Genomic DNA, 24062 nt, shown 5'->3' on the forward strand with positions numbered 1-24062 from the left:
GGGGGCCTCCCCGCCTCCCGCCGCTGCCGACGCGCGGGCCCGCGCCGCCTGACGCCCCGCCTGGGGCCGGGCCCCGCCCCGTCGCGCTCCCGTGACGTCAGCGCCGCCGTGCGCGGCAGCCCGCGCCGGGGGAGGAGGCGGCCGTGGCGTCCAGCTGCCGCCCGTGCCGGGGAGGCCGCCCCAGGTACGGCGGGGTGGGGAGCGCGGCCGCGGGGTCCCCCGGGCGGGGGAGAGGTGGAAGGCGGTGGCGGGGCGGCCCCGCGCGGTGCGCGGCTCTGCGGGCACGGTGCTGATGCTGAGGGCGAGGGCCGGCAGGCGGCTCTCGGGGGTGGAGGAGCTGGGCCCAGCTTGATCCGTAGGATGCGCCCCCGCCGCCGGGAGCTCCTCCGGGGTGGTGCTGGCACCGGCACCCCCCGCACCTTTCCGATGGGTGCTCCGGAGCCGCCGCAGGGACGGAGGGCGCCGCGCAGGCCAGCCCCGCGCCGCGGTCACCGGCAGCAGCCCGCCGCTTCTCGCCGCTCTGTGCGTGGCTTCTGCTGAGGGCACTGCTTGGGGGGGGGGCAGGTGGCGGGTGTCTCCAGGGGAAAGCTGGAGCGGTAGAGCTTTTGGAGGTGTTCCCACGTGAATCCTGTATTAGATCGGGACAATCTTCTGTCTCAGTCTGTTGAGCAAAATGAGGTGTCTGGAATTAAGCTTGCAGCAGCAGCACCTAGCTTGTGATCAGAGTCACGGTGTTATTTTTATAGCTTGTGTCCTAAATATGTGCTAGGTTGGTTTTCTTCTCTCTCGTTTTGGGCAGTTTCAGTTTAAGTTAAAGCATATTCATCAATTTCTCATACACATTACGAGCGTTTCTTCCTTTTCCTGATATTTTTCAGGTCTTCACATGAAAACAGAGACCCAGACTGTAACTGCTGTAACTTGACGACTTGATTTGAAATGGAGAGCATTACACAGTTGTTCAATGATTTGTGTGAAGCACACTTGACAGGTTTGCCGTGGAAGGTCCACCTGGGCAGACTCAAGATCAGCAAGAGAAGGGCTAAGCAAAATCTGAAAAGGGTTGCTTATAATGCCCTGTTCATAAACCTTTTTCAAGATGAGGCTCGTAAGCTGCAATCAAATGTTTCCAGGCTTCCTGTGAAAAACAAAATTTTGATGCTGTCTTTCAACTTGAGAGTTGGTGGCCTAGGCGCTCAAGCGGATAGACTGGAGAATCTTGTGGAGGAACTGGAAACAGCTGAATGCTTACCATTTACTGAAGTTAATTCTGTCTTGGATCTCTTAGTACAGCTTGCTGGAACAGGTCCTCCTCAGCTTGTACCCCAAAAAAAGGACTATTTTTTGAACAACAAATACGTTGGGAGAAATGTCAAATATCAGGGTTACGATTATTACGATGTAAGTGTATTTGAAGCTGATATACAATCTCTAATAACAAATGAAGAATGTCAGTTCAATGACACAATTCAAAAGACGCTTCAGATAATGGAGGCTGCACCTGGCACTGGACTCCCTGCCATAGGGTTGTTCTCACAGAACTATCCTGCTGGTGACAAGTTTGAGAAAGAAACGCGGGTCTCGCTCTTCGGTGCTCTTGTCCACAGCCGTACGTATGATATGGACATCAAGTTGGATTTACCACCAGTGCCTGACAATGCAGATTTGTCTGGACTTGCAATTAAAGTATGGTATCATTTGTTTTGGACTTAAGAGTGTATGCATGCTTTCAATATGCCACTTGGATACTGTAATTTAAGATACAATTAGTGGTTACATTTGTAATAGAAGCATACAGTGTTGGAACGTAAGATGGGGCAGGGATCCTTTTCTTTGCTGACAACCAGATAAGCTTTTTGCATTCAGAGATGTATGATAACAAAAACCTCGGTCTTGTCCTGTAGCTGTGTAAAAACCCCATGATTTGGCCATAGGCTTTATGAAGTTAAGCCATCAGCTATATCTGTGCCTTCCCCACCCTAGTAGTCTTTTGGTTGCATTTTTGCCTGCCTTGTATATTGAACTCTTTTGCGTTGTTGCTTACATGTTACTGTTCAGCTTGCCTGCGTAAGCATTTCTGTCTGAATGTACGTGTTTTGCTCTTCAGAGTATGTTAACTAACTTGTATTTTCTTCTTGGCTTATTGTATCTTAAAACATTTGTTTTGGTTATTATATTTCATTGAACCTCCTCATTCCCACTGTCCTTTTAACTCTTCTGTGTGTACAGTTTCTACTGTATTTTTTCCCCCTTTTGTTGTCCGTTCTGTTTATTTTTGTTATGTTTTATTCTCATAGAGGTACTTGTCAGGGTTTTTTCATTCTTTCAATTTTTACTTGTGTAGGTACGTTTTTTGTACTTCTGTACTTTTAATCGTTAATTTGTTCCCACTGCTTAACATGTGGATAGCTCTTGTAGTTCCCTTAACTCAGGGTCTTTATTGAAACTTAAAAGGCAGACACATTGAAAAAGAAAACCCCTGCTTTTCAATGTGCACATATGGATGTAAGTTCTAACTTGGGAGAGGCAGAACCTTTTTGCGTAAGTACTGTATTCTTTCCATCAGACTGGAAAATTTGTGATTTATTGAAGAGCAGCACGCTGCTTTTTATGTGGGCGTGATTGTCTTTTTCTAAAATTAGTACTATTCTGATATACAAGTTCTGTTGAGTGGGAGTTGAGGATGTGGCATATACATTGTTTAGATGCCTGCAGATTTTCTGCATATGAATAAGCATAAGGGAGCAAACTATGTTTATCATAGTTAATGAAATGTTTACAAATTTGAAGAATTAGGGTCTGGGATTTTTACTGAAATACTGAGCAGTATGGTTTTATTAGTGTTACATATTGTTGAATGTGTAGACCTTGGATTCTCAGTTTGTAGAACTATATGCTTACCGAAGGAATAAGTGTCAATAATATACTGACAAACAGTATATTGTTTTGATGGTGATTGTTGGTTTTTATGTAGGCATTAATACTTATAGAGACTTATCAAGTGAAAAGAGTGCTTACAGGAAAAACCTAAAATAGATACAAAGGGAGGTCGGGTGACAGGTTGTCATATAGAGGCACTTGATCATGAATGACAGCAGAGCATCTTCTGTGTTAGCATATGTTTCTTCAGTAAAATGTTTTTATGTGTAACATTTGAACTCTCCCTGACAGGTTCCCCAAAGTATAGACCAGTCAGAAGATGAGGGATTCCAGTCAGCATCCAATCTGACTCCTGATTCTCAGTCAGAGCCGAGCATGACTCCAGACATAGACTTGTGGGATGCAGTGCTTACATACGGACCCAGCAAACGAAGATGTTGGGAAAGAATTGGATAGTACGTGTCTGATGTTACTGGCAAACTTACTATGCATCGTATGAAAATGTATGAAGGTGCATTTCATCTTAGTTACAAATTACCTCAGTATAAATAGTGAAACGAGCATATTTAATTCACATAATTCAGTATACTGCCTTCATGATTGAGAAAGGATTAAAGATCATGCAGTTTCAACAAACTAGTTCTTAGGTTGCAGCTGTTCCATAGGAAGAGATAAAACAAAATCTTCTTTGTCAAAAACACTGAAGACATTATGGAAACACTTTCTATTTGTGTGAAATGTAACATTTTTCTAACTAATCTGACTTCTTGTGCACTATGCAATTTATCTCAGTCTAAAATGATTCCATATTTTCAGTTTCAAAAGAGAAAGTGGTAGTTACAGAGCACTAGAATAATTAAACACACATCTCCCAGTATTGTAAGATATTGTATTCCTTTTCCCTGTCTGTAACCAAAACAGAAATTAACAGGTTTCTTGATGGTGTAGTTAGACTTGTAGTTCTGTTGGCTGTTGAGCAGAAGATGCATCTTCTGAGACAAGGCTCTGTATAGCCCTGTTAAAGCTTCCTGGCTTCCCTAAAATAGAAGGACAGAAAAAAAAGCAGGTATAACGGGTATCTTCCTTTCATTCCTGATGGACGGTGCTGTGTCCAAATTCTTGGACAGAAATCCAGAGATTCCTGGAGAAACTTTGCTCTGTGTGTTTTCTGTAATTTTAGGGAATAAGCTAGTCATGTGTCTGTTGCAGTATTACACAGTGTGTTTTTTCAACTCCTGATCCTGAGATGCTCAGAAACTTAAAAGTTCCCTGATGTGATTTTTAAAAGCTGCTGTAGCACACTAGCTTTGTTCCTAGTACAAGGCAGTTTTTCTTGCTAACGTTTAGACTGTAAGGACCTTAGAGTCAAATATAGACTATATATTTATATATATATAGCCTGACAGCTTTCATGTAATACGTGGTACTAGAATTCAGAATTCTTGGAAGAATCAGAAGGAGAAGCTGTTTTTGAGGGGATAGTAATCCTCGCTGGGAAGAGCTAAAATGAGTTAATACAAGTAGTTATAGCATTTTGAGCATCTTGCTCTGTATTTGAATATTAGTATTACATGGACCCTGGAAACCTGGTGTACTATAGACCTCATTTTCCTAATGTGAAGACTGCAATCGGGGAAGGCTGCAAAAGAAGCTAGTATTTCTCTTCCAAGGTTTCCGTCTCTGAACTCGTGTTCAAATTACCTCTTTCTTCACTGTACTGATGTGGGCTACAGTTTCATTGACTTGAATGTGCATTCCCTTGAAAATGTACTATATTTCTAGTAGCTTTTTCTGTGGTCAATACTGGCTGTGTAAAATTCTGAAATGCCTTCTTTTCTTTAGGAGATGTATTTCCTTCTTTTCATATCATTACCTTGTAATGTTGTGTTTACTCTGACGCAGCCCGCCTGGTAAAAAAGAGGAACCATATCTTACTGAAGCTGGGAGAGAAGCTTTTGACAAATTTTACAAACTTCGAGAAGGGGAATTGCAACTGTTTAGTAATACTGTACTTCAGCTTCCACAGCTTGTGCTAATGAAAGAACCTGAACTGGTTAAGGATGTCTTGAATGTCCTCATTGGTGTGGTATCCACTACGTTTTCACTCAATCAGGTGTGGAAGATTTTTAACTGTGCTTCTTAGTCACAACTTTTCTTGTTTGTAGAGGTTTCCTCTGCAGCACATTTATTTCTTCTGAGATCTTGCAGCTGTGGATACTGTTAAAATGATGAATGCGACCTAATGGCAAATAAGGCAGTATTTATTTATTGCAATAATGGTGTTCCTGCAATAGGCTAAGAGTATTTGTAGTCCTCTAAGTGAAAATAGGTTTATGAACACTTGAAAATAGAGGTGTAAATAGTTGTAGATAGGATTTTCTTTAAAGAATTAGATATGAGTCTTACTCTATTTGAAAAATACCGTTCATACTCTTGAAATTTTGCTACAATTTAATGTTTATCACACTGTTCTAGCTATATAGTATCAGTCACCAGATTATCTAAACTGAAAATGTCTGCTTTATTTTTATGTGTAAATGTTTGCAATTTTAAATCAAAATACAGCTATGTGACAATTGAATCTGACTTTTTTTCCCCCTCCCTATATCCTTTTAGGCGGCTCAGACATTTGTGATAAAGGAGGGAGTATATGTATCTGGAACTTCACCAGAGACAATGCACAACCTACTCTCAGAAGTTGCAGAGTATGGAACCTATTACACACGACTAAGTCATTTTTCTCTTCAGCCAGTTTTAGACTCTTCATACAGCAAAGGACTTGTGTTTCAGGTAAAATAGTTGTGTTAAGTCATCGAGATTTAATGGGCTAGTTGTCCTAATTAGGTAGAGAAGGTAACTTTGATTTCGTGTAAAGCTGGAATTTCTGCATTCTGCAAAGCATTTTAAGGGTACTGCTCATCCCAGGTTGGCAATGAACAGTGCCACTGTGTTTAAATCACAGCTCTGTCTGCTTAGGGCTTGCTTGCACCAAAATGCATGATAAAAGGTTTTCATTACCTGAAGTGTGATTTGTTTAGTCATATTGTTCTGTTGAGGACTAAAGGAATATAATTGTTAGATGTTTTAAAAACATTGTATATTTATACATTAAGATCTATAAAATTAAAATACAAGAACTTTCTTAATACGGTATGTGTATATATATAGTATAGATCTCTAAAAAAATAAAAATGGAAGTAGAGAAATATGATATTTAATACCTTTAGTTATTTTCTATTAAGTGCATATTTTGCCTGTCATTCCTCTGTATTATGCTGAACTGTATGTAGACCGTGTAATAGCAGGTGATTTAATCTCTTTCTAATGTGTAGAATTAGAATTCGTTATGAAAATGTATTCTTTCTGGATATTTTATTTACAGCAATGTTAATGGAAATTGAATAAGAATGTCTCTCCTTGTCTTGTTAGAAAAAGTTCTAGACAAGTTTTTTGCAGTATCCAATTTAGGATGAAAGTAAGGAAACAGGTTTCCCTAGGTTTATGTTATGGCTGTTAAGAGGACAAGGAGCTCCTCTAGGGGGAATTCAAAGAAGCTGAACCAAGATGCTTTATTACACTGTGTGTGAGTACAGGCTCTGTGCACTGATGTATAAAGTGTATAGAGGAGTCATCTGGCTAATTTGAATGTCTGAAGTTGCGTGTACCCTTACTTTCCCCTTACTTTGGTATACAAGTCTCCGCATATACAAATTATTTTAGTGAAACGTTTGTTTTCATGCTGATACAATTGATGTGAGACATAGATAGACTATAAACAGCTGTAACAGTAAGACTTTAAATATTTTCTGTTGATACTAGGCATTCACAAGTGGGCTGAGAAAGTATCTTCAATATTACCGAGCCTGTGTTTTGTCAACACCTCCTACTTTAAGTCTTCTAACAATCAGCTTTCTCTTCAGAAAATTAGGTCGTCAGTTGAGGTAAGAGAATAACATTAATATTTAAGGTTTTCATAGCATAAAATATGCAATCTATTTCTTCATATACACTAAAAGAGACAATATTACATGTGCATTTTTACATAGTCTTTCAGTATTTTTCCTGTTATTGTAACAGAAGGATTTCCATAAATACAGAAGATTGTAGGGAAAAATGTGTAAGGTCTTTATATTCAGTTTCTTTGTTGTCTCTGTTACCATTCAACTGATACAGTAGGGGTGTTGTATGATATTCAGCTTTAGCAAGGTGCATCACTGTGATCTCGGAGACTTCTGGCAGAAATTGTTACATTGTTTTAATACTGTTTTTTAGGTATTTAGCTGAACTTTGTGGCATAGGAACAACTGCGCTGGCAATCAGTGGTGGACCTGGTGCTTCGTTTCCTACGGTGATAATTTGATGTTTTTATGTTTGATTTGAGTTAAGATTCTTGAAAATTGGGTAGAATTTTACATAAAATATTTAGTGGTGTTTCTGCTACCAAAGGTATGACCTTGGACCTCTAGTTAGAATGCCATGATCCTTTCTCCAGATACTTTAAAATTTGGAATTTTGTGTTGTGTATTCAATACCTGAAGTAAACAAAAGACCCAAAATAAGCCTCAGAGCACATTAAAATTCATTCAAAAGGAGGTATTTGTAGCAAGGTGAGTGAATCTCACTCTCTAAACATATCTGTTTCTCTCCAGTGACTATAAAGTGAGCTTGAGGTAACTAGCTCAGATCTTAATTATAGATAGCTAGAGGAATTGAGGTGGATCCTGCCTTCTGTGTCTAGTGAAACATGTAAAGCTGTGTATTTCTGAGTCTTCTATTATTAAAGTTGTATTGAAGTTTGTTGCCTAATATTCTAATATTTTTCGGTTGTTTAGGGTGTTAAATTGCTTTCATATCTGTACAAAGAGGCTCTCAACAACTGTAGCAATGAGCATTATCCAGTTCTTCTGTCTTTGTTGAAGACAAGCTGTGAACCGTACACAAGGTGCGTCCATACCATTCTCTACATAATTGTGTTTAAGAGCAATTCTGAATTAGCAATCTGGAGGGTAATTGCTAATTTAACAATGGCTGTTAACATTTTCAGAGAAAATATAAGATGTGGCTGTATCTGCAAAGTACCTACTGAAATTAATTCATTTTTCTGAATCCTTCTTTCTCTCTCTTTTCCTGCTCAGTTATAATATAAGGGGTTTGTATGTGACTAGATTAGTAAATAAATACATGTAAATAAGACTTTTTTTCTTGTTGCTGGTCCTGGAATTTCATACTGGAATATAAATTTCAGATAAACTTTTTTCTTTTCATACCTGTAGTAATATCCTGAAACTGGCAACTAACAGGTTTCTCTTGGAGTTGCACAAACTGGGAAACTTCATGCTTATTTCCACTGTTTTGTGGGCTTTTCAGTAAGCAGAGATAAAAAAAAATAAAAAGCTGTTGTTCATTCAGTAGATGTAATTAACAATAGGAAGTAGAGTTCCTTGGATTGCAACAGTTTTGTTAAGCAGTGCACATCAATTTAGAAATTGTTAGTTTATAGACTTTCTGAAGAGATACTACTTTTTTTTTAATAGCTATTTATATGGATTATAGCTGTGGTCCATTATCAGTTTACAGTGATACTTAGTAGGTGTAATGATACTAGAAATATAAAATAAAAGTCTGGCAAAATGCTCTAAATCTAAGACTCCTCCCATGGCCACCCATCTTGTTTTTAATTCCTTCTACATTGAATGTCCTTCAGAGAAATTTAATTTCAGATTTACCAGAAGACTCTTAGAAATATCTTCACAGCTCCTGCTCTGCAATTTATAGAAGATAGTCAGATTTCTGAAATACCAAGGGTAGGATATCATGGCATCACAAGGAACGTAAAAATATGAAAATATGCTTACTAGTAGGTGATACTTAACTGCATTGACTCCTAAATTTGTTGCAGATTTCTACTGAAGCATGAATGATATACAGTCAGGGCTGCTGTGGAAGGAGACCTCCATGATCTGCACAAAGTGTTACCCTAATCATTCATTACCCTGAAAAAAAATTAAATAATAGAAGTCGTTGGTCAAATAAATCATAGAAACATGAGATTTTTAACACTTTAAAAGTTACTAACTTTTTACTTACAACCTTAAAGTTGAATGGTGGTTCCTGTGCTACATGCTTCCTGTTTGTTACACTGAACCAACCTCTAGAAACAATGTTAGTATTGCAACTCCTAAGAAAAGAAAAGATTATCTTCAAAGTGCTCTAAGCCTTCTTATCTATATCTCCAGATAACTATGTTTTTATTTCTTCAAGTCTGGTTTCACACAGAGGAAATACGAAAAAACATAAATAGATATTCCAACATAGTAGTTCTCATTATTGCATGTGTATTAGGTCCGGAGGAAAAGTATTGCATCTTTGTTTTATACCCTTTCAGTTTCTCCATGCTGTTTTTAAAGAGTTACCTCTCTTTAAAATAAACCCTTTCTGCTTATCTCTCCCTATGCTTCTGATGTGCTGCAAAGATTTCTAGAAATTTTTGATAGATATAGTAAATTAATACAGAGAAATAAAAAGGTTGTTTTAATTAAGACAGTGTTCTTATACACACAATTCTGTGTGTATCTTTAAATATCAGTGTGACAGCACATAATTGCTGGTTTTTATCTTGCCTATATCTTGTGTGTTTTGATGTTTTAAAGAGTACACCTACTGTTTGGTTATAATAAAGTTGAAAAGGCAAGAGGATTGATTTTCAATATTGTACAATTATATTTTTTAGATTTATCTATGATTGGGTATACAGTGGTGTATTCAGAGATGTTTATGGAGAATTTATGATCCAAGTGAATGAGGATTATCTTTGTTTCAGAGGTACTGTATGTATATGATTAAATTCTAATTTATGTAGTATGTGCTGTTAATGAAATAATTAAAAATATATACTCTCATCTTTTTGTTTGATATGTAGATAAACATTACTGGACTCATGGTTATGTTTTGATTTCAAAAGAAGTGGAAGATTGTGTCCCTGTATTTCTTAAACATATTGCTAATGATGTATACATATGTGGGAAAACCATAAACTTGCTGAAACTGTGCTGTCCTAGGGTAAGTTTTGGGTTGTTTCCTTCCTGTTACATTGAGAAAACCATGTCTCTTTAGAGCAAGTTTCTAGTTTTTTAGCAAGTTTGCCCCTTTATTGAAAACTGGTATTGCTGAGTAGGATGTGCGTTCATGAAAGGCGATTACTTGCTCTCAGGTACTTGTGAGCTGACTGTCCACTCTACTTGCTAACACCTCACTGCAGAAATACAAATTTTTAACAGCATCAAATTTATCATATCCAATGCATGTGCTATTATGTCTTCTTTATATTGAAAGCAAATGTTTTGGGCTTCCAAGCAAGTGCCTTCCATTTTTCACACTCACACTGCTATTTTTTGATTTCAAGATGCCTTGACTCAGTTCTGCGTAGCTCTTTTATTTCATCTCTATTGCTACAATTCCATAAGTGCTTAAATAGTTCTGTTTGTTCATGTTTTGGAGAACAAGTTTTGTCCTTAATAAGAAAAACATGTTAAACTACCTTGCATCTTCCCTCTTCTCTATATATGTTTAACAATGAAACAACCACAGAGGTGTCAGAAGTCTATATGCACTATTTCCCAAGTAACTAGTTTGTGGGGTTTTTTTTAAGATCAGAGCTCCCCAGTCTTGACAGAGCTGAGCAGCCCAGTATCAGCTGTTTGATATCAGATACCAGGCATAAACCTAATATCTCAAGTGAGATGACCCTCTGCTAGTTCCTCCTACTATTCTAAAACTGACTTAGGTGTGCCAGTAGTACTGGGCTTTTTATAAAGCAGTGTCCGCCATCGTTTCCATTATAAACTAAACTACAGCTTTTTCAAACACTAACACAGTATCTTAATAGACAGAACATTCCCCCAGGATGTCTGGCACCAGGTTCAATCATCTTTCGTGTCTGAGAGTGCCAGTCGTGTTTCATCCCTTTCAGTGATAACGCCCTCAACAGCGGCTCTTCATTTTTGCTTAGGCTGACACAGTCCCAGGAACACAGCTCTAGGGATCCCATCTTGTGGCTCTTACCAGTAGACTGAGGAATCCACTGTGAGCATGCTTGTGCGCTCTTTTTTTCCCCTCCCCCACCCCCATAAAGCTCACTTACCTGTTTTCTGCACTGAGTAGTACAGCTTCAGAGATTTAGGGATATTGAGGTGGACCAGAAAAACCCAAGATACTTATCCTAGAGAACAGGTACTCTGTGGGGTGCACTGGCCGTATTTTTGATAGTTATGTCTGGTGCAGAGCTCTGTCCTGTTGGTGTATGTTAGTTATGTTCCAGACAGTTCCTATTAAGTGGGGATCTGTGGGGGATGTAAGTGAACAAAACCTAACTTCTGATAGGAGAGATGCATTCAGTGCTGAGTTACTCAGGTGCAGTTAATTTGGGTGTTCAGAAAAGCAAGATGTTAGGCATTTAGAATGACTAGTATAAAATTCTGTATCAGATTTTAGATTCCTATCTGATTCAGTGGGAAAGAGGGGACTGAGAATTTGACCTGTGATCCAAGTTCTGGAACATTATACTTCTGTCTCCTGCCTCAAATGATATAAATATTAAAGCAAATTATTTTAATAAAAAAATTATATCCTGTGTGGAGGCTTTTTTGAGTATTTTGAAGCATTTCTAAGTTAAAAAAACAAACATAATGTGAGTTTATAATGGAACATTTTACAATTTAAAAGATGTATTTAAAAAGAAATTTCTCATTTTTCAGCATTATATATGTTGGTCAGATATACCTGTTCCCCGGATTTCAGTTATTTTTTCGCTTGAGGAGCTGAAAGAAATAGAGAGAGATTGTGCAGTGTATGTAGGTCGAATGGAAAGAATTGCCCGATACAGTTCTATAAGCAAGGAGGAAAAGGTAAATGAATAAAAGAATAAAGACCTTATCGTTAAGATATTTTTTTTAATACTAATTTCTCATTTTTGTTATTCCTGAAAGAATTTGTATTTGTGGTTAGTATTTTTTCATTGGTCAATTGCTGTTTGAATTGTTATCACAGCATATAAACTTACTTAATATAGCTTTTAAAAGTATAGCTGGTGTGTTGTCATTTGTTGGCATTTTCATATATTAAATGGGTTTTAGAGTTCCATCTTAGTTCTATGCAGCAGCAGATTTGCTCTCCTACTGAAAAGTTCTGAAAAGATTGTGAGGTTCTAATTTAATAAATGTGACAAGCTGATTAGTAACCAGATAAGACTCTTTTTGTGATTTGCATAGCTAATTGTTTTTTCAGAACTCTTTTAGTTATAAAGAGACTTCTGCCATTCAGGTGCCATCACTATAGTGCATGTATCAGATGGATTTGTTTTAAGGTCTAGAGTATTAACTTTCAATATTAGTTTATAGACTTTACATTTAATTAATTGTTTTATTCATATTTCTGTACTGTAATCATAGATTAATGACCATTATAAAGTGTGCACCTGTCTTTGCAACAGTGTATTGTCAAGTCTAAAATAATAGAAAAAATGCCTACCTGTATTTTGGTTTGGGTTTTTTTTTAGGATTTACGAATGGAAATAGCCAAACAAGAATTAATTGTTCATGCTCGAGAAACTGCTAGCAAAGTATTAAAAGCCATTAATGGTAAGTTGCAGTAGTGCTTCATGTGTTTTCTAGTGGGTTTGTTAATGTAAACTATCGGTACCTTTATTTTTAATACAGATCGACAAATATCGGAACGCATGGCTTTGGATGCAAAGAAGCGGGAACAGTTTCAGAAGCTGAAAGAGCAATTTGCAAAAGACCAAGAGGTATTTCTCTGTGTGTTCTAGAGGCCAACTGTATTTCTTAGACAAATAATTGAAAGGGCATATTGATTTATTGAATGAATAGCTCATGGGGTACAAATAAGAACTTTTCTTGCAGAAGTGTGTGTTACAGCTGGTATTGAGAGTGGCTTTTAATAGTGTTAAATATTATGCAGCGTCGCCTTGCAATAAAGCAAGAAGAAATTGATGATGATTTCAGCTATGCCCGAGAGCTCAGAGAGAGAGAAAAAAGACTGAAAGCTTTAGAAGAAGAACTGGAAAAAAAGGCAAGGTAAATGTATCAGAGTAGTCTCCCAAAGCTTAGATAATCCAAAACCTCCTAAAGACCTCAGGAAAAACTATTGTATATTAAATCTACGGCACTAGCAGTTCCCAGACATTGCTCTCCAAGGGTAATGTTTGCAGTTAAAAGATGAATGTAAGGATTTTTGGTAATTTATAAGCAATTTTGTGATTTAGGAGTGGTTAGTGACCCAAAAATCTGGAACCTGCTGATTTATACCAACCCTATCCAGATTGGTTTTTGTTGTGATCATAATTCCAGTAAAAAAATTAAATGCATCTTACAATTAAAAGCTGAGCCCACAGCAAAAATGGTCATGTGTATTTCAAAGCAGAAACAAAAAATCGGAGGGAGGAATTAGATTGATAATTATTTGAATTTCTCTTGTTATGCATCTAGTTGTATTTTACTTTCTTCTGTTACATCTAAAAATACTTGAGATGAGTGACCTGCTAAGAATAGTTACAGAAATACAGACTGAGAACACAGTCCTGTTTTCTTCACCTGTTTATTGTTTGTGATTGAAGCCTCTGTTTTCTACTTTTTAAAAATTGCTTCTCGTTTCTGAAGTGCTAAAAGGTCTTGTTCTTTAGAAGGGAAAATGAAAATGACTATGTGAAAATCTGTAACTTAGCTTTATTTTTACCTTCGTTTAGGCAGGAATTAATTGACCATTATAGCAAACTCTCTGACGATGCAGCCCGTAGGGAACAAAGAGCGTTATGGAAAATCCAGCGACACAAATTGGAAACAGCCCGTCTGAAGTTTCTATTAGAAGATCAAAAACGCATTGAGGTATCTTCTGAAAAGATATAAGATAAGTAAAAAAGAAAATTTGGTACTTGGTGCTCAAAGACTTTTGGTTTTGTCTTTTTTACTTACAGGAAATGCTTGAAAAACTTCCAGATGGAAACTACAGGAGAAAATTGGATGTTATTCCTTATAAACAGTGCCAGCTGGCCTTAGATAAAAACCCTCTTGTGAAAGATCCACATTCACAGGTGAGTTTACTTTCTTACATAAACTCCAGGTTGTTGTTCCAAGTTTCCCTCAAGGGAATCCTTCTCATGGTCCATTGCAGTTCAGTAAACACAAGGTTCACTATAACAGCAGGGTGAGCAGTTGTCATGTTATTTGTAGTACCTCTGAAAAATTGGAAGATTTTACATCTTCTAATAAAGTGGCATCCTGATAAGTAGCTTGATTATGTAACTAGCCATACAGCGTAATAATTATTTCTTTTTTAGGTGTCTTCTGTGAAACCTCTGAATTCTAATGAGAATGTTGGCAGAAAAGAATCCGAGCCTGGGCTGGAATATGCTGCTTCTGCTGACAAAGCACTGCCCATGCCAGAGCTGACAGATAATAACGCTGATCAGCATTTTCAGCCTAAAGCAGCAGGGTCTGAAAGCAGTCTCCAGAGTTCGGAGAAAGCATGCAGTCCTCCACACAGTGCTGATTCCTTGCCTGAAGCCAGTGTGAATATAGAAGATTTCTTATCAAAGCCACAGGATGAACAACCTGCTGCCATTAGCATACAAGGATCTTTGCTGGATGAAGCATTCCAAAATATTAACTCGGATCTTTCTGGGACTTCTCAAGTAAGTACAAATCAGCCTGTCTTGGGAGGAGCACTGGAAGGAGAAGACAATACACCACTGCATCAGCAAAATGAGTATGATTTTAATACAGTTCTCAGACCATTTGCAGCTTGGCAGGGACATGTTAGAGTTGGAGAAAATGTATTTGATGGGGAGTACAGAAGGCCTAGGTGGAATATTCGTGGACATACATCTGATGCCAACATCAGAGTTGGAGAATACGTACCTCATGTGGACACTTACCAGCCACATTCAAGTCCTTATGGGCATTCTTCAGACTCCCATATACAAATCAGCGGCTATATTGCTGAAGTTGAATCTAGCCAACCCCGATGGAATATTCATGGGCATGTTTCTGAAGCTCATATTAAAATTGGGGAATATGCTTCAGAGGTAGAGCCCTCAAGGCCAAGGTGGAACATTCATGGACATGCTTCAGAAGCCAATATTAAGATTGGAGAGTATGTGTCAAATGTAGCTCCTACAAGGCCTCGATGGAACATCCATGGTCATGCATCTGATGCCAATATCAAGATTGGTGAAAATGTGTCAGAGGTGGTCTCGGCTAGACCTCGTTGGAACATCCATGGCCATGCTTCACAGTCGCACATCAAAATTGGAGAACTGGTTTCAGACACAGAGCCTTTGAAATCTCGTTGGAGCCCATTTGGTCACGCATCCCAGTCAAGCATCCAAGTAGGGAAGTGGGCCCCGTCTACAGAAAACGATCCAATACCTCATCGTAACACCATTTTGGGTCCTTCATCTGACTCCACAGTTCAGACGCTTCTGTATAGTGAAGAGCGGTCTCCTGCTGAAGGCAGCAGAAAGGAAGCAAAAACGTCAGAAGTTAAGGAAAAGACTTTACCGCAGTCACAGTCATCTGATAGTGTTCCAGTCTTTCTTCATGCTAATATTAAAGATGACAAAAATGAAAATACAACAGGAGAGAAACAAGAAGGTAAAGTAGCATTGTTTATTCAGTCAGTATTTGTTTAAGGGGTCTTGAAAATAACTGTAAATGTTTGTGTTCAAAATGGGTACTTATTACTTAATTCCTTGCATAGCTTTTCAGACACAGAATTTAGAGGAAAGAATTTGAGCTTAGTCTTGCCTCTTACATAAATGAAACAGAGTATTAAAAAAACTCTAGTCTGAAACTTCGTGGAACAGGACCTTGTGGGATCTGGAGTAGAGAATAGACATGAAACTGCCTGGGTGGGACTGCGGGGAGGGCCTGTTCCAGGAGGGGGTCCGTGATGTCCTATAGAGAAATTCTGACAAACTTTGTGAGCAGATCTGAGGTATGAACTAAGTATTAGAAGCAAGCAAGCAAGTCTGAGTAAATGTTGTCTTTAATTTACTTGTAATTACAGTAATTGCAAATGTGATCAACAAGGACCCTTCTCCAGATTCCTCACAGAGCTTACAGGTAAGAAACTAATTGTCGAGAAGACTTCCTTTCCTTTCGACGGATTAAACACCCTGGTAGTTAAGGTAATGCATTTCTGTCCTAATCTGGTAATCACTGTAATACCGTGTTGTATGTCAGAAAAGTACAGGTGAGTAAGCTCTTTTATTTTCGGTTGGAGCAACTAGTCAATTACCTGTAAGAACACATTAAGTGTGAGTAGACAAAGCCAGCATTTCTCATACAACTTGTCCTTTTTTTTGTTTTAGGCAGAAGAACCTGAAAAAGCAATTCCACAAGATGCTGCGCCTCAGGAAACTTTGTTTTCTGAAGCTAATACTCCAAAGACTGAGGAGGAGGAAGGGGGAGAGGAAGATACGTGGAAGAAAGAACAAGCTTATTTGAAAGCCTTATCGGATCAGTATTGTATTGAAAAATATCAGGATAGTTATGATTTGATGTGTGAGTAGAACTGTTGGAACATTAGATCAATAGAAGATGTGGTAAACTTCAGCAAGAAAGCTGAGTGCCGAACAAAATAATTGAATTACTAGTAGATTGCCAGTATTATGACCTCCAGTAGCCAGGCAGTTCTTCTAGGCACAAAGATGAGAAATAAATTTTGACGCATTATGATGATATAACCTAGAGAAGTTTGTAGAGTTTAATAGGAACAGAATATCAAATTGCTTAAATGTAGTAACTTAAGATGTTTATGTATTTTTGAATTTAGCAGAACTGCCAGTTTCTCATCTCTTGCATCATGTGATACCAAGATCGTACACTTTTCCTGTGGATCCTATGGTACAGTCAGCAACAGATGAAACAGCTGTACAGCTGAGTGAGCTCTTATCTCTGCCAGTGCTGATGAAGCGTTCTATTACTGCTCCACTTGTATCTCAGTGAGTATTTGTTAGAAATAGTGAATCGATAATTTAGCAATGTCGTGTTTCTTAGTTCTTTTTTGAGACGAGTTTCACATAGATCTGTTCTCTTAAATTTTCACTTTGCCCCCAGAAGTGGTCCAGTGGATGGTTCGTTACTACCCAAAAAGTTCAGATTTACATTATAAATACTAACATAAACTTATATTTTAATGTGTTAATTAAAAATTTGAACATCTATTTGAAATACAAGGGCTTGGAGGGAAGTTTTTGGTCTCAGACTTGTGGATTATGCAAGTCTGTGAGGTTTCCACACCATTGGCTTCCTCGTTGTTTTAACAAGATTTATTTAATGTTTGTGCTAGTTTTTTATTTGGCAAATGAAAGATGAGGGGGAAAAAAAGAAAAATCTTTTGATTGTATTAAAGCTCATGCATATTGATCAAGATATATTTTATGTTTCTGTGGGAACTCCAGCTTCAAGGCTGTCCTGAAGTTCAATGGAAGCTGTTATTGTTACTATTGTATGAGGTTTCCCTACATGTTCCATGTTGGACCATTTCATTAGTATATCTAATGGTATTTTAAACAAAAGTTTTTGTTACTGTATACAAGATTAGCTTCTGTCATGAACACAGTTACTTACAAATGTGTTGAAATGCTTCCCATTTTGGAACCTCTTGTATGTTTGGCTTCCCATTTGCTAGCTCAGAGTATGCTGTGCTCAAAGTTTGGTGCAGTGTAGAAAGACATCGTTATCTACCTTGGTTTTAAACATCTGGATTGGCTACCAGAATGATCTATGTACAGATTCATGTATTCAGGAAAGCAAAGTAAGTGAGCCTGAGTTGTGTGCTGGCAGAATTAGCCTATCCCTGATATGCAAGTTAAATTATTTAAAGCTAGCTTGAATACCTACACTGTACTGACAACTGTAGCATAGACCTGCCCTCAGTATCTAGTGTCAGATCTCTACCAATTAGGGTATTCTTCTCAGGGATTTAGTAATCTTTCTTAATCTGTTTGTGTAGATGACAGAAATAAAACAGAAAGCTATTGATAAAGTGTTGCTCCACACCCAGCAGCATTTTCTAAAGATCATTAATGTAGCCAGTCTTAAAATGCTTCCCCGGTACTGTTCAAAACCCAGTTATCTGAAGTGGTAGGTTTTAATTCTGGTGTATTTTGGATGAAGGTTGTTTTTTTTTTGGTCTCATTTCTTTGGCTTATGTGAATATCATCCTGTCTTGGACATCAGAGTTAAGTACTGGAGCATTAATCTGATGTAGCCACAGCTGAATGTTAACAGTAAGGAAGGAGTTACTTGTAAGAATAATACCTTTTCTGTGTTTTTATTCTTAGTGTTTCTCTTGTGAACAAAGCAATAGTTGATTACTACTTTGTGGAACTGAATGTAGAGAAGCATTTTGAAGCACTGAGACACTTCTTGTTAATGGAAGACGGGGAGTTTGCTCAGTCACTCAGTGACCTGTTGTTTGAGAAGGTATTTGTTTTATTGTCTTAACCCTTGGGTTTGGGTTGTCTGCTTTAGTGTGACACCTCTGGATTAGTTTGGATGGGAATGAGGGAATGGTGTGAATTAGAACCCTGGTTTGTGCCATTTTCCGCTTTGTGCTGTGTTGAGAAGTCTTGTAGCAAGGAACTCTGTTAACGTTGTAAGGACTGAGGCAAAGGAAGGTCTTTGCTTGGAAGTAATGCCCATATCCAAGGAAGTCCCAAGGAAGAGAGTAAAATTTCCTACTGCTAATCCCAGCAACAGAGTACAAGGATTTGGCATATCGAGAATAATAATTTCAAACTTTGACAGATAAGCAGTCATGGAAGGGTATTTCACTCTTTCCTGCAAAAAAAGCTGCACTGCTGCTCTGTCCCCTCCCATCTGCTGGCAGCAATGCTGGAAGAGCATGTTGCCATTTGCTAAAGCCCAGTGGAAAGGCCTGTGTTGGAGAATTCCTACTTTTATCTCAAATATCCTATAAAGCAGAGGGGGGGGCACCTGAAGAGAGTGCTGGCCCCTCTGATGAGACAGTATTTTTGCGACTTACCCCTGTGCAAGGTCGGAGGGGCAGCCTGGGTTAATATAACTGGTTGCCAGGGGAGATGTGTAGCTGTGGGATGGTTAATGCATTTCTCTAAATCCTAAGAATGCTTTAGACCCAAGCAGGGAAAGCATTTGGGGATGCAGACTTGATGAATAGCTTTATTTGTAAACCTGTGGGAGCGCAGAGTTGGTGAGATAGGCAGATTGGAGTTACCTCGCTGGCTTTCTGCCCCACTGAAGCCTGAAGGCTGTATTCCCTGCAGCAGGAAAGTGTAGCAGCTCCTGAACTGCAGCAAACTGCAGTCCAATATACCAAAATAAACCAGCACAGGTATGAAACTACCTTCGTGCTGTGAACAGAAAATAGTTCAGAAGTTGCTTCTTATGCTGTTTATGCATCCCTACAGCAGAAGTAGAAACTTCTAGTCACAATGGTGGAGCAGGACAGGATAGTCACCACTTTACCATGCTGCTTTAATTCACCTGCGTTCAGGAGCCATGTTACTGTTTATTAATACAACGTAATTAGGATTTTATTTTATTTTATTTTTTTGTCCCTAGCTTGGATCAGGACAAACACCTGGTGAATTGCTGAATCCACTGGTTCTTAATTCTATCCTAAATAAAGCATTACAGTACAGTCTTCATGGTGACACCCAGCTTGCTTCCAATCTTTCTTTTGCCCTCAAGTATCTTCCAGAAGTGTTCAAGCCCAATGCACCTGATGCTCTGAGTTGCTTAGAGCTAAGGTACAAGGTAAGAAAGCATGGAGAAAGGTAGAATGCTGCAATTATACCATGGTACGTAAGAACCGTGAATAGATTATGTAAGAATACGTAAAGTTAATATGTTTTTAAGAATGGAGTAAAAAATTGTGTAATGGAAATTACAGGATTTACTTAGCCTGGGCATTGCATTATTAAAATACATACATTAATTTCTATGTCCCTGAAATACTTGTGTCTGAAATACTCTTATAATTTCTAACAACACAAAAATGTAGCGTGATCAGCACTGTTGCTTCTTTTAGGTTGACTGGCCTCTGAACATCGTTATTACTGAGAGCTGCATGAGTAAATACAACAAGATCTTCTCCTTTTTGCTTCAGCTGAAGCACATGGTGTGGACTCTCAAGGATGTTTGGTTTCACTTAAAACGCACTGGTAAGTATACTGAGTGAACTAGAGACTGTACTGTTTAAAATTCTTTTAGCACCCTGCTCTAGGCAGTTGCTTACAAACAGTCACGTCAAGCTTCAAAACCCACAATTTTTTTAAGAAACTTGCTTGACATTTTAAATAGGCTCTACTAACAGAAACCTTCATTCCCTGAAAAATTCTGATTTTAGATGGTCTCTGTGGGGTGATGATACATTTCTGTGTTTATTTTCAGCTTTAGTGAGTGGTGCCTCAAATTCCGTTCAGTTTCGACAGCTCCAGCTGTATAAACATGAAATGCAGCATTTTGTGAAAGTAATTCAAGGTTACATTGCTAATCAGATTCTACATGTTACGTGGTGTGAATTTGGAAACAAACTGTCTTCTGTAGGCAACCTGGAAGAAATTCACAGAACACATGCTGAATACCTCAACAAAGCAGTCTTCAGGCAAGCTACCATACTTACTTTTACTTTATATATTTAAGTTATTGGAGCGGCCAGTCTAGCCTAAGGCATTTGTGCAAAACTGACTTCTGCCCAAGCAGTCTTTATACAGAAGTGTCCTTACGTAATGGAATCCAACTTCATGGTGCATTATGAGGTCGTACTTTGATGCTTTTCCTCAGCTACCCATCCTCTTCATTTCCCCAGCTCCTGTTCACTCTGCCTCTGCAAGCTTTAAATCTACTCAGGACAGCTCTAGCCTGAAGACTAAGGACAGACTTGCCACAGTTCTGTTTTCCTTTGTAAATGAACGTAGTAGCTGAACGATTGTAAAATGCTTCTCTATGTTATATATGCCTTAAATGTGTGTGCAGTGACCAGGACTGGACTTTGAAGGCATAAATGTGATGTGATGCCTCTGTCCAGCTTTATGAGCGGTGCAAGAGACATCTGTCTTCTAGGCATCACAGGCTTTTAGCCCTTCGGTTTACTGTGAAGCAGAAGCGTGGTGTGAATAAAGAGGAGAGGAGCTAGGATTTGTTTGGTTTCTTCTTAAAGAGTATACACTGGTACGATAAAGAGGGGAGACGGAGGGAGATGATAACACAAATTATAAACAAAACCCTATCCTTTTATGTCTGTCTTTAAGTTTTAATTAGAAAATATTTGCCTAAAGCTGCTGTTTGGATACCAGGTGCTAGGTTGAGATGGGATTAAAGTTTAAGGAGACCCAGAGCACGATAATGTTTTTAAATGTCATCTCTTTTGCAAATGCAGATGTCATTCTAGAAATCAGATACAGCAGCACAAATACCAGTTTCTTGGAAGAGCAAGCAAACTCTGTTAGGTTTAGGTACCTTTTTTAAAGTCACCATTACTGTTAGCTACAGTCTTGTGGATTATTTTTTTTAAAGCAATTAAAGAGGGGACCTAAAGGATTGGTCACCCCTTTGTATTTTTAGTCCTACAACCAACAGATTATGTCAACTGCATTTCTAAAGCTGGTTTTGTTCTGTTAGGGGTCTCTTGACAGAGAAGGCAGCCCCCGTGATGAATGTTATACATAGCATCTTCAGCCTGATTTTGAAGTTCCGCAGTCAGCTGATCTCTCAGTCGTGGAGCTTTGATGCAGGGAAGCAAATGGCTGTTCATCCCAACTTTGGTCTGATGCAGCAGTCATATAACACCTTCAAGTATTACTCCCACTTCTTATTCAAAGGTAAGAAACTGTGTAAGTTCCAGATAGGAGAAAAAGTCAACTGACAACTGAAAAAATTACAAAGACATTTTTGAAGTATACACGTCTTCCTACTTTGATATTATACTTAGCATGTGTTAGAAAATGCGGTTCCCAAATGAAAACGGCATTATTGTCGTTTGCAAAGATCTGCATATCCATCAGTTGGAAAATGTCCACACAAATCTAACAGGTATCCCAAAACTGAGTGTAAGTTTTTGCTAATTTGCAAAATAAGTATTTGGTATTTAGCTTTATGTATGTGCTTACTTTTTTCTTTCCTCTGGAATTGAGTTCTGAAACTTTTTATTGGCAGCAATAAGAGATCAATACCGCTTAGAAGTAATTTTAGATATATCTGCATTAGTCGAGCGTTACTGTTGTCAGGAGATTGGAAAATTCTGATTCCCATGTTGCACTAAGGCTCAGAGAACCTCCTAGCACTAGTTGGAGCTTATATCCAGTGCTCCAGGCAAGTGTTTTTCAACTGCACAGATCCATTTACCAAATGTTCTTCCCTTTAACATGGTAAAATTTCTTCTCGCTGACATCTTAGCCTACAACGTGAAGAAATGGTCATCTCTCTTTCCTCTCCATTTCTCTTTCAGATCTTGCTTGTGTTTTTAGTACAAGTTACTTACACTTCCCCCCAGTACAAAGATGGTTCACGGGATTTGGGTTGGGTTGTTGGGTTGTTTTTTTTTTTTAGAAAACCCTTAATTCCTGAAGGAAGTGTGACTGTCATCCTTAGATCTATTTTTCTAAACTATTTCCTAGCCAGCCTATATTCTTCAGGAAATGAGCTGCCCTTTTTATTCTTTAAGGATATCCAAAAATGGTGTCAAAGGACCAAACCCAGCTATTTCAGGATGAGTTAGAATGGCTGCTTCCAAATTCTACAGGAAGTCAGAACACCTCTGGGAGCCACCTAAGCCCATACTACGAGATCTGTGGTTGCTTCATGGACAGAGATTAATAGACCACTCTGTAAGGAAATCTGATGAGTGACCTAGCTCTTTACACCCTCTTTATTAAGCACTACAAAACAAATGTGTGCTTGTTCATCTACACTTCAGTCACCGTGTATTGTAAAATGCTCTCTTTCACAATGGGTTGATCCAGAATCCATTGAAAGCCAATACAAAGCAGTCTGGACTTCAATGGCTTTGGCTCAGGCCCGAACTTCTAACTATACACTTTCCCTTCTTCCTTGCATGTTACTGCTGCTTGCTGATTGCCTTTATATTAGTGCATGGGATGTTCCTGAGCTTAGGGAGTTTCCGTTGCCTTTTTACCTTTGTTACTAAGGATGGTTAGAGCAGTCAGTTTGTTCATTTGTAGAGCTTGAGGGGTTTGGCCCAGGAATTTCTCTTTGGTTTTCTCTCTCACAACGGACTTTGCTCAAGAAAACTGCGGAGCTGCTTCTTTCACAGAGGTCACTAGAGGATCTAAACATACTTCCTGGTCAATAGAAATTATGATAAGAACACACTGTCTTACTGTGAAAGCAACTTGAGAAAGCTTTTCATTATTAGAATAATACAGTTTCACTCTAGAGCTGACATGTGATCTTTTGTTTGCATCTTATTTGAAATACTTTGTAATTCCAGAAAGAGATACTGGACCTTTCTTATGCAAAAATATACATTTGTTTCTATTGGTCTTCAGATTTCTGCGTTAGGCTTTTTTAAAAAAAAATTAAAACGCACAGATATTTTCAAGGCTGACTTTAGAATATTAATCTTAGTTAAAACTTATTTTTTGTTTTTCTTCCAGTGGTAACAAAGCTTGTAAATAGAGGATACCAACCACATTTGGAGGACTTTCTGCTGCGAATCAACTTTAATATTTACTACAAGGATAACTGATCTCTATAGATAGGGACCACTGATAGCATGATAAAACGGAAACAGATAAAACTATATGCTTATGATTTATAGCAGCTTATGCAAATGCCATGCAAGAGGCATTTTTCTTCAGTGAAATAACCTGCCATCTAATAGCTTGAAGAATATAACCACCACATACAGAAAATGACACTTCCTAAAATCCACCACAGCTACCAGTTGCTTGATCTGTTGAGCGTTGATGTTGTCATTATTGCAAAGATAGAAGAGCTGAGTGCCTGGTCTTCGCAGGGGAGGGCGAGTGCAAAACTGTATATCTGTGAATGTGTAAATGTTGTATTTTCAGTGATGTGAATTTCCTCCAATGTAAATACATGTATGTTAAATAAATTAACAGATACTTTCTAAAACTGTTGAGAGACGAGTATGAGGTA

At 38.4% G+C, this 24062-nt stretch overlaps 1 protein-coding gene across 4 annotated transcripts; it reads left to right on the forward strand.

Moving 5' to 3' along the window:
- Nucleotides 1-71: 71 nt before the first annotated feature.
- On the forward strand, nt 72-24038 carry TUBGCP6 (tubulin gamma complex component 6). 4 transcript variants are annotated; one of them, XM_080393898.1, is made up of 26 exons: nt 72-184; nt 879-1686; nt 3172-3335; nt 4783-4993; nt 5497-5670; nt 6700-6821; nt 7153-7228; nt 7713-7822; nt 9611-9702; nt 9800-9939; nt 11634-11783; nt 12434-12515; nt 12594-12682; nt 12856-12971; nt 13640-13778; nt 13868-13984; nt 14231-15545; nt 15955-16016; nt 16265-16457; nt 16729-16897; nt 18242-18383; nt 19503-19697; nt 19972-20104; nt 20334-20547; nt 21564-21763; nt 23558-24038. In XM_080393898.1, exons 2-26 carry the CDS (start codon nt 940-942, stop codon nt 23647-23649), a joined length of 5244 nt encoding a protein of 1747 aa, XP_080250024.1. In that variant the 5' UTR covers nt 72-184; nt 879-939; the 3' UTR covers nt 23650-24038. The 4 variants fall into 4 exon arrangements, with proteins under 4 accessions (XP_080250024.1, XP_080250025.1, XP_080250026.1 ...); XM_080393899.1 differs by having other exon boundaries at nt 15961-16016; XM_080393900.1 differs by lacking the exons at nt 72-184; nt 879-1686 and having other exon boundaries at nt 3251-3383.
- The last annotated feature ends 24 nt before the right edge of the window (nt 24039-24062 follow it).

Source organism: Falco punctatus (genome assembly GCF_963210335.1).
Source record: "Falco punctatus genome assembly, chromosome: 6".
In the NCBI taxonomy this organism is placed as follows: Eukaryota; Metazoa; Chordata; class Aves; order Falconiformes; family Falconidae; genus Falco; species Falco punctatus.

What these genes read in the sequence shown, in the direction of transcription:
- TUBGCP6 (XM_080393898.1), top strand. Translation starts at nt 940, where the DNA reads ATGGAGAGCATTACACAGTTGTTCAATGATTTGTGTGAAGCACACTTG. An exon ending in GGATTATCTTTGTTTCAGAG is followed by an intron (nt 9,703 to 9,799) that starts GTACTGTATGTA and finishes TTTGATATGTAG; the next exon opens with ATAAACATTACTGGACTCAT. An exon ending in AACAGGAGAGAAACAAGAAG is followed by an intron (nt 15,546 to 15,954) that starts GTAAAGTAGCAT and finishes ATTTACTTGTAA; the next exon opens with TTACAGTAATTGCAAATGTG.